This window comes from Macrotis lagotis, chromosome 1 (genome assembly GCF_037893015.1).
Source record: "Macrotis lagotis isolate mMagLag1 chromosome 1, bilby.v1.9.chrom.fasta, whole genome shotgun sequence".
NCBI classification, from domain to species: Eukaryota; Metazoa; Chordata; class Mammalia; order Peramelemorphia; family Peramelidae; genus Macrotis; species Macrotis lagotis.
In genome coordinates, this window is record NC_133658.1 from 438,581,007 (window position 1) to 438,592,215 (window position 11,209).

General features: G+C 37.0%; 1 gene segment (V, D, J or C); it reads right to left on the minus strand.

Annotated features, from left to right (window-relative positions):
* Nucleotides 1-3,357: 3,357 nt before the first annotated feature.
* Nucleotides 3,358-3,980, minus strand: LOC141506485 (immunoglobulin heavy variable 3-7-like). The segment is given in 2 exon segments: nt 3,358-3,773; nt 3,863-3,980. Coding segments are annotated over 2 exon segments (447 nt in total).
* Between the last annotated feature and the right edge of the window lie 7,229 nt (nt 3,981-11,209).

Sequence of the window (11,209 nt, forward strand, 5' to 3'; positions counted from 1 at the left end):
AGATAATAATGGAACTATTTTAGGAAATCTAGTTCTTACTGTGTTACACTTATTACTGTTTTGTTAAATTTAGAGATCTCAGCAACAGAATTCCCAAAACCCATTCAACAACCCCTTTCACAAGGTCCCATCTGTACCCCCTCAGAAAATTGCATCACTAGATCAAAAGAGGGGAATAGGAGAGCAGGGAATGTAATGAACATTCCTCGATGGAAAAATCCTGTTCTCCCCCCCTTTCCACTAAGCCAGACTACTCCCCTCCTGGGAAGATACCTTCACTGAATAAAAGAGGGGAAATGAAGGTAGCAGGAGGATGGTAGAGAATTGGCAGCAAAATTCTTATCTCAGAAAGAATAGAAAGAGAGGCAGTAAAACCACCTGAAGAAAACCACCAGCAGGAGCTTTTGAGTATCTCTTGGCTTTTGCTGTTTTTCAGAATGGGTAGGAGCAAATAAAACAGCCTTGGGAGTAGTTTACAAAAATTCTGACTGAGTTCTTCCCCAATTTGGCCTCTTGCTGGGAATCAGGTCAGATAATGGCCCTATCTTTACAATCAAAATCTCTCAAGGATTCCTCCACAATACTGGGGGAACTTGACTGCTTTTTGAATGTTCAGAAAGTAACCATATAAAATATATTCTTTTGACAGGGACACTCAGTGTAAGTATATGTGATATATGTGTAAGGAAGGGAGCTGATAGATTGTGACCACCCCCCCAAACTAAATTATGAAGTGGATTCACTTGGAGTGCTAATTAGTTAAAAAAATTATTTTGACTTCTCTGAACTTTTAATCAATTTTATTTTTATATCAGATACTAGGACAGTCAGCAAAAGGAAATGCTTCTAGATAAATGTCATTACTGCAGCCAAGGAAGCCAAGATGTCAGGTGACAGGGATGAGCCCCCAAAGGGGTGGCTTCTCGGTATAGCCTGAGGTTGGACTCTTTTGACTTGAGTTCACAAAAGTGACATTTGGCTAATGTCTCACCTGGAAGAATAAATCTGGCCCAAGTCTTAACCACATGACTTCTGCCTGGACACTGATATTCATCACTTATATCTCTAAGGGAATTTTTCTTTGATGTCCTGGATCTGTGTGGATACTAAGCAAACCAGAAAAAGAAGTTTTAGGTGAATTGGATCTAATAGTTAGAGATAGGTTAGTTGTGTTAGGTGTGTTACTTTGACACTGGCTAACACATGTTAAGGTAGGAATTAAGTTTCTTTAATTTTATTGAAAAAGAAAATTGAGGTAAGAAGAATGGGCAATTCTTAGAATAATTACAGCTTTAAGGTGCACTTAAGGAAAGGAATGTGAGTCAGACAAGTATATCAAGAGAAGGAATATCAAGGGTATATTTGGAAATATTTTGAAAAATTTCATTTTGTTAAGGATGTTTGAGCTATTATTGTAATAAGAGCAAAGGCTAATATTGTTTTATTTTTAAACCATATGCTGGTTAATCTGAACAAACATGACTGTTGAATGTTTATGTTAAAAGCTTTGAACAGTATGATAATTCTCATTGGGAGTTTGCTCATATAATGAACTACTAATGAAATATTGTGTTAAAGTGAAGCATGTGCATCAATATTGTGATAAAGCAAAATGGAAATAAGTTCCTTTTCTTGAGATGAAAACCTGTGCCTTGATCTGAGGAAAATGTTAAGCAGTTTCTGTACCAAAACACACAGTCCCAACTAGTCACCTGAGCTGGAGAGGACTTTTTGGAACAGATTCAGAAGATGCAGAATGACATCAGATGTCTCCAAGAGCAAAGAGAAGATAGGAAAGACACTGGACCACTTCATCTTTACCATTTCTTGCCCATGTATACATTGTGTAGTCAGGGGATCAGTTTTTCCAGCCTCCCCTTGATTCTTTAAGTGTGCCACCCTTCTCCTACATGACTCAGTATATTCTACCTAAGTATCTCTTAGAACTGGACTGTAACAAATTAAAGAGATAGGTGGACTGAGAGACTCATGTGAGATATAATGATGATAACTGGATCCTTTGTAAAAATGCTGATAGTTCATGCTTATCCAGGTTATAAAAATGATACCTCAAGCATTTAAGTTATTTTGAAAAAGGTGGGGAATGTAATACAATATTAATATTTTTATAATCCCTGTCTAGAAGGTGTCCTTAAGACCTTTCTAGGCCCAGAGAAACTCCTCAGAATTATCACTTTGCAAGGTGTCTTCGGGTCTGAAAATAATTTAACAGGACCCAAATGCTTGAATCTGGGTGTCACAGATATACCATCAATTTATCTAAGGTTCCCAAAGCACCCTTGTTAGCCTAATCATCTTGTTGTATCTGTAAAATTCTTGTGTCTTAAAAGGACTGCCTCCCCTTTCCCCAGATGCAGCTGGAACCATGGTAGTAAATGTCACTCCCTCAAACCTGTGGGAAGCCCATGAATTCACAACTCCCTCCAACTCAGGAAACATGTTCAGACATAACACAGAGACCCTGACCTTTTCCCCTCTGTCTAGCCCCGTATCTATACAGAACCATATGTTTACATTTGTTTGTATGACAAGAAAATATATCTACCTGCTATGTTTATATCTACCAGCTTTCCCTCAGCAACCACATCCTGAAAACATTAAAATAACCCTATCTCCTGAAGACTCAGGTACTATCTGATTTCGGTACTTTTCATCCCCAGGCAGTCCCAGGGAAATTAAACTTCTTGAAACTTAACAAATTTTGGTGTCCAATCACTCTTTCTGTTCAACACTATCACTGAGATTAACAGATAGTACTGACACAGGCCAAGTCAACATTTGGGATGTAGGAGACAAGCGGTACACAGCAAACTGACAATATTTTCACAAGGAAATTAATAACTGTTAGATAAAAGATATGAGATTTATTTTGATCAGAAACATATAGATCAGATTTATTCATTCTAATTATAGTATAACAATTAGGAAAATATATTAGCTTTGCAATTATGTATAGAGAGATACCAAAAGAATGAAAGACAGAGAAATAGATTTATAGCTATAGATACCAAAAATATCTAAACTAGAGGTGGATATTATTTAACAAGAGAACACTATATATAAAACTGGCATAGCATACATAGAGTATTTGTAGCATAATTCCTGATTTTTCTCAAGTTTGAAAACTTCAGGCAAATTAGTCGCCATAAACAAAACATGTAAACTTTCAAAAGAATAAAAGTTTTCTCTGTATCTGTGGACATCAGAAATAAAAACAATTCTCAAGGACACAAAGAAGAAAGACAGATAGACAAACAGGATAGGTGTCCACTGCTATCAGGAAGAATCTCAAACCTTGAAAATATTTTCAGCCTCATATTTCATCTGTTTTAGTGAATGGTCTCTTGGGGCTCATTTTTCTTGAGTTTCCTCTTGAAACCCTGCTCCACAAGGCCTGCTGGAGGGAGGTTTATGGCTGGTCTCCTGATGCTTTTTTCTCACTGTGTCTCTTGCACAGTAATACAGGGCTGTGTCCTCAGCTTTCAGGGAAGTCATCTGCAGCTGCAACAGGTTGTTGCTGTTGTCCCTGGAGATGGTGAACCGGCCTTTCACAGAGTCTGCATACCATTTGTTTGTTGCATCATTCCTAATACTGGCAACCCACTCCAGTCCCTTCCCTGGAGCCTGGCGGATCCAGCTCATGTAATAGCTACTGAAGGTGAATCCGGAGGCTTTGCAGGAAAGATCAAGAGATCCTCCAGGCTGCCTCACATCTCCCCCAGACTCCTCCAGCAGAACATCACAATGCACTCCTGCAAACAAAGAAACATTGAAGACAATAGTCATATAAATACATTACTTCAAAAAGTTTCCTTAATCATAAGACAAAAGACAAAATCACCTTGTAAAATAGTCAGAATGAAGATCCCATTCAGTACAAGACCCATTGTCCAGGCTCTTCAGTGGGGTTCCTTAGGAAGTCCAAGACCCCACAGAAGATAAGCTCCTTTCCCAGAGCTGCAGGTTGGTTTTTGTTGATGTTCATCCTCAGAGGGAGGAGTTCAATTTGCATGTTTGTCTCTGTTCAAAATGGAGGAAAGAACTGCCTCCCAGTATGCTGAGTCCCCTCCCTGAGAGAGAGGTTCCCCTAAATCCCTGGAAAAGACCAGCAACCATGGGAGTACAGATATTATTTGTAAAGACCCAGTGTTTATCCTTTATCATTCCAATCTATTCTCAATAATAAGCGAATGTTCATTAGACTATTCTATGTTCAGATACCTTACTAGGTTATCCCAATATCTTTCCACACTGGAAAGGCACCCCGTTACTTGACTTTTTTTATCCTTAGAAGGGATTGAATCTATCTGGGGGGATTATTGGAAGAGGGGCAGATAGGCAGATTTCTCCAATGATGTCTAGTCATTTCCACTTGCTTATAGGGCTTATTTTTTTGCTTATTCTCTTTTGACCTATATTCGTGTGTATTATTTAACCCAATGCCATTCACAGTCCCTTTATATACAGCCTATAATGTGTGAGCAAGAGAAAGGTGATTGTTAAGTTTTCAGGGAGAGCAGAAATCATCAGACTCTGAAAATCAGAGCTGGATTCATAAGCTTTTATTTTATTTGTTGAGAAATAAAAATGGCAAAAAAAGTCCAAGATGTAGATTAAACTTCAAAGTACATTGTATTTTGCATACAATGTTATTCCCTGCAGAGGTGATTTCTACATTTTAACTTTTAATTTAAGTTTTGCAATTTACAATTTATTTTAAATTAAAAAATTTTCATAGTCTGGGTCACTTCTTGAGTTGGGGAGAATTGATACAGAAGGGATGGGGCATAACCAAGCCTGCTGAATCTCTTGGACCATCCACAAAGGCCTCGTTTTGTTTCTCACATGAAAGATATGCTCCAGAGAATGTTATAATCTTTTAGAGAATGGGACCAATTGGAAGCTGAGACTCAGTCTGCAGGGAGCTCCATCTAAAATAAAAAAAAAAAAAAATTGCTGCCACCTACTGTTCTCACTGGAATATGGAGAGAAATAACTTTGGGTCGATTATATCTACTTTTATGTTAATTCTTTACTCATGAGGGAAAAGCTCTCCTCATCAGGATCCCTAAGAATGCTGACAAAAATACAAATTGCTTGCTCATCATCCTGTGCGATTGGAAGGAAACAGGAACTGGATCAGTTTATTTATCTTTTTTCTTCCTCTGCATTAAATCTTACATTTCCATCATGCTATTGTTGCCACACAACTTTAGAGTAAAGAACAATTCAAATCACCTTATGGAATGGAGTTTCTCTGTTCTTACAAAATATATTTTGTCTTCCCATGCCCGAAGAAACTAATTGAAGCTCTATTATCTTCAATCCATCTTTAGTTTAAGGCACTTTTCAGCCCTTTATAAACTGCTTTGTAACCTTCTACCTCGGATCTCACAGTTTTCTTTCCTCTTTCCATACGGCTACCAAGGTGGTGTTGAAACATAGTCCTGCCATATTTAATGAACTACTAAGTCTCCCTGCTTACTCTAACCTTTAATATAAACTATAATAATGCTGTTATCTTTTTTCATAACCTGATCCCAAATCATCTTTGTCACTTTATTATATACTGGTTGTTTCACTGAAGTTCAGTTAAACAAGACTTCCCCCATTCCTTTCAAATGATTCTCATTCTCTGGTTTTCATATAGTCTTACAATGTCTCTTCTCTTTTACTAGGATCACTGCTCCTAATCTCCACTTTATTTAATTCCTTGATTCCTTCAAAGATCATCTCAAGTGCCTTTCTATGTGAGGTCTTTCCTGCTTCCCTTCATTTGGGAATGCGCTCCACTTGAGTTATTTTATACTTATCTTTATATTGTCCATAAATATACTTATTTTTGTATGTATTTTGCCACAAAAGAATGAAAGCAATTTGAGAGTAGAAATTGTTTCAATTTCGTTTTCATGTACTAAGTACATAGCTCCTGTAAATTTTTAAGTGATTAATAAATGTGTATTAATATATTGACAAAGTGATTGAATTCAGTGACACTTCAATATTTCTTATCCTGGAGTCGCTAATATCTTACAGCCTCAGGCCAGTAAGCAAGCCTCCAGAGTTCTCAACACCAAAGGCCAAACAGCAATCCCTTCTTCCAACAGAAGACACAACTTGTGACCAAGTTGGCAGGAAGAAGTCACTTACTGGTTTAATCTCTCCTGGCTTTCCTTTAGAACTGACAGGAATCAAGCTCCTTAAAAGATGTTGAAGCAACAAAATTTAAAAAAAACAGTTGAACATCCCCAGCAAGGTCTGTCTGGAGATAGGGGAATGTGGGAGTGTCCAGGAAAATGAATAGCAACCCATGTCAACAGCGGCAGAGTAAGATATGATACTAAGCGGAGAACCAGGAGTGTGGGATCAGAAACCTTTGTGGTGTGGCCAGTGTGGCCACAGAATGGGAGCTCCAACTTCATAGGAGAGGTCCAAGGAAGAGTCACAGAACACCCATTTGGCACACACAGCTGGTCTGCAGGGCGCCAACCCAAGAGTCACTGGTATTCCCAGTAGATCACCTGGAGTTTTCAAGAGAAGATCTGGCATTCCCAGGACATACAGCACAGAAACAATCCCATATATTCACACCTTTCCCAAAGGTACAGGGTACAGGAAGGTGAATTTACCAGTTCTGACTGTTCACAGAAAATTACTGTTGCACCCTGGAAACCTAGCCCAGAAACTGGGTTGCCAGTGTGGACAGTCCAGATACAGCCCCACGCATAGGCAGTGGGCAGCTGACATCACCAGCATAGACAATCCAGAGAGAGTCTCTGGAGGTTCTTACTCTTCAGTCCACGTAGTGACATCCTGCATTCCCTAATATCTTATATCCTCAGGGCAGTAAGCAAGCCTCCAGAGTTCTCAACACCAAAGATCAACCAGCAAGCTCTTCTCCCAACACAGGACCCAAAATCCATTAAAAAAGATCAGAGAAAAGCTGGGTCTATTGGATGTTACCTTGAAGAAAAGGATACCGGCTCAGAAATGAGGGCAGAAGGGTCTCTAAATGTGAAGGAGAGACTATGAATGTTGCTCCAGCCCAGAAAGATTTCTTAGAATGGCTCAGAAAAGATTTTGAAATCCAAATGGAAAAACTGAGAAAAGAAATGAAATATAAAATCAGTATCTTGTAACCAAAAATAAAAAAAGAAAATGAATCTTTTAAAAATGCAGTTGGACAGATTCAAAAAGAAAATAGCTCTTTCAACTCATAAGGGAACAAACGGAAAAAGATAACAGTTTCCCTAAAAATAGAATTGACCAGGGGCAGCTAGGTGGTACAGTGGATAGAGCACTAGCCCTGGAGTTATGAGTACCTGAGTAAAAATCTGACCTCAGACACTTAATAATTACCTAGCTGTGTGGCCTCGGGCAAGCCACTTAACCCCATTGCCTTGCAAAAACTAAAAAACTAAACAACTAAGTAAAAAAATATAATTGACCAAATGGAAAAGGAGATGAAAAAAACAGCAGAAGAACATGTCACCTTGAAAAATACTTTGGGACTAGCGGATGCTAATGATTTCAAGAGACACAAAGAATTTGCTAAACAAAATTAAAAAAAATTAAAAAATAGTAGAAAATGTAAAATACCTTATTACTAACAAACTGACCTTGAAAATAGATCCAGGAGACATAATTTAAGAAACATAGGAATTTATACTTGAAAGCTATGATTTAAAAAACATATTCATATTTATAGGTCAGATTTTTGGCACTCTGACTTGTTTGACAACTGTCTTTGGTTAAGGAATTTTATCCAGCTTCCTATCATAACTCATTGCCTGTGTTATGTATTTGAGAAAACATATTGTGAGAACAAAGTGAGTTTTCCAGTGGATTGGTGCCTCTCTGGTGAGAGAATTTGTTTTGAAGTGTTCTGGCTCACAATGTATTTTGTACGTTTTTGTTTAAATTGAGTGTTCTTTGTGATCAAGGTACAATCAAACTCTTCTCTCTCTAGCCTGGTTGTTGTGCACTCTTGTCTCTTTACCTTGATTGGCCAATCTCTGTTCCCTCATATCACTCACTTTTTCTGCCGGGCTAGCATCTTCCTACCTCCCTCTTGCCTTCTCTCTGTTTCAAAGGAAGGAAGAAAGTAGAGGAAATTGGGTTATTTTTTCTTTTCCAAAAACTCATGGCTAAGCTCTACAGGACAAACTCTCCTGAAATCATGTTATTTTTTAAAAGAGAAAAGGGTTCTCTTCTTTTTCCCTAAAATTCTGCTCTGACAGTCCAGAGACCAGCTCTGAGAAATTTCATCCCTTCCTCTTTGTCATTCTCTAAATCTTGATTGTCTATTTTAGAGGCCTTTTATATTTTGTATTTCAGATGGACTGGAAGGAGTCTGACACTCTTTCTCTCACTCCCCTTTATCCCTTTCTCAGCTGCACCAAGTGGCAAGTAAAAGGTAAGTACATAAAATATCGATGTCTGAAATCCATTTGCCTTTTCCAACTGGCAGAAATGATGCTTCCAAAGGAGTGGTGCTGGGAAAGTGGCTGCCTTCGTGTCTATTGTTTGGTTTTCATTGTCTATGGACTTCTTTCTGTCTTCTTCATTTCAGTCTCTCTCTCTCTCTCTCTCTCTCTCTCTCTCTCTCTCTCTCTCTTTCTCTCTCTCTCACTCTTGCTCTCAATCTCATTCTGATCTCATTCATATTAGAGGCTTTTCAACTCTTTCTTTTTCTGAAAATGTAAAATATAGAGCATAGACTTATTAGGGACTGTTGTGTATAGGAGCATGGTAAATTATGTTTACCTGGTGTCCCTGAGCACAAGAGTCTTATCTTACAAAGTAGCACAGGAGTGGGAGTGGATTAGAGACTGAGGAGGTATTTAAGCACTGGTGTTTGGTTCAATAAATGTAGACCTTGGAGACCTTGGAGTACTTGGCGATCTTGGAGAACTTTTCATCAATCTTCTTGTCTCCCACCCCTTCAACACTCACCAGGGGAAAGACGAATGGAGTCCAGAAAGGAAGTCAACATTGACTAGTTATTTTGAAACTCAGAGTTTGTTGGAAGAAAATGGGACTGGTTGAGTTGGATAGGAGGCAAAGTGTATAGAGCATCGGCCCTGGAATCAGAAGTACCTGACTTCAAACCCAGCCTCAGACACTTAAAAATTACCTAGCTGTGTGACCTTGAGGAAGACATTTAACACCATTTGCCTTCAAAAAAAACTAAGAAAAGAATGAAAATAGGACTGAAAATAATAGAGAGCTATTTAGGTTTAATTGAGTATGCCATAAAAGAACCATATTTAACATGAAAGGTGATCTTTAGCATCTAAAGAAGGTATGAGTAAGTGTATTAAATTATATAAGAACTGAAAATCACTAGCTAAGGTATTGATTCTTTTTGGTTGTGTAGAACCCAGGTTTGAAATGTTTTTTAAGATGCACTAATGTTTGGAGTAGATTGAATCCTAGCATCATGAAAGTGAGCACAGTGTTGGTTTGGTGAACTCTCATGGAAGAATCAAACTTTGGTTCCAGAATAAATGATGGAAACTGAAAATTCTATTCTGATAATAATTGTTTTAGATATAAAGACATGTATATAATTTAAATTATTCATCTAAAGCTCTACTTGACAATGGTTGGGAAAACAAGATCCATGGACGATTGCGTTCATTTCTAGCACCAATTTAAATGAAATGAAAATTTCAAAATATGAATTACCTCTTGTATTTCTTGGAGTTTTGAATTTAAGTGTTTAAAAATGACCAATTTATAATTAATGAACAATAACAGTCTAAATTATAAACAATATCAATCTAATTTAGATTTTCTTTCCTTTTAAGACTGTTCCTAGTTTTTTGCTAAGGCATTCATAATAATATAAATGACTTCACTTAAGTTAGAAACTGCACATCTTTCTCTTTAGAAAGCAAATTAGTAAACCAAAATACAGTAAGGAGAAAGGAGAAAGAAATAAATATGTGTAGCATGCTTATTGAAGCAAATCACACCTTATTAGCATCAAGATCTGCAAGTATGGGTTTCATTTCAGAAAGAAATTTTTAGTACTGAAGGATAAAGCAAAAGGACTATTTAAATTAAGAGCTGTATTAAGGTTATATGATCATTTAATAATTACATAACTATATAGATAAAGATTAGATATAGATAGATAGAGAGATAGATAAAATCATAAATACATATAGGCTGATCTGTACATTATATAACTGAACTGTTAACATGAATTAAGATATTTAAAATATACAATTGTGTTCAAGGTCTTTTGTGATATTCCTAAGTATTCTTATATGAAGAAACATTGATCAATAATTGGTTGGTGGTTTGTTGGTTCTTGTCATTCTTTATCCGAGAAGACCAAAATTACCACAATATATTTGAGACAAATTGCAGTGTGTCCGACTGTGGCTGAGCAGAACAATAAAATCTAAAAATGCTCTTTCACAGCTTGGGCACGAAGAGCCCACATGAACACCTGCAATGGGTACTCTAAAGTAAGGATATTCCTTTGGGTTGCTTCAATTCTCCCTTCCTTATAGAATTCAGCCTGATCACTGATGAGGGCAGTCCAGGCTTGGCAACCCTGTGCCAGATTAATAGTATGAATAAAAGTACGAATAAACTAAACATTTGAGATTTTAACATTGTATTACTAGCAAACAGAATTATTGAATTAAAATTAAGTAAACCAAGCATTATTATTATTATTATTATTATTATTATTATTATTATTATTACTTATTAGAACTATAAAAGCTAATTTGAAGATTTAATACAGATAGTGATAAGGTAAAGATAAAAAAAGTATGTTTGAGTAAACCTTAAAGCCTTGGTTAACTTTATCATTGGCTGTCTTTTCCTGGTGATAAACAAGTAGATAATTTCTTTTCAAACAATAAGTCTAGCTCAAGGAATGGGATCCTTCGAAATCTATTGATAAACATAGATATATTCAAATGGGATGAAGGAAAACTAGCATTAAGGGGGTAAAAATCCCTTAGAATTTCTTATGATTCATTTTTTAAAAATACATTGAGTGTTATAGACCGGCTGGTATATTCACCACTACAAACTTTCCCGATTCTACAATGATTTGTGAGAAGGAGAAATTGGCTCTAAATAGCCAAAAAGGGAGACTATGTTTACTGGAGTGTGGGAAGAATGAATCCACTTATTAACAGGTCTTGCAAGGCATGGGTGC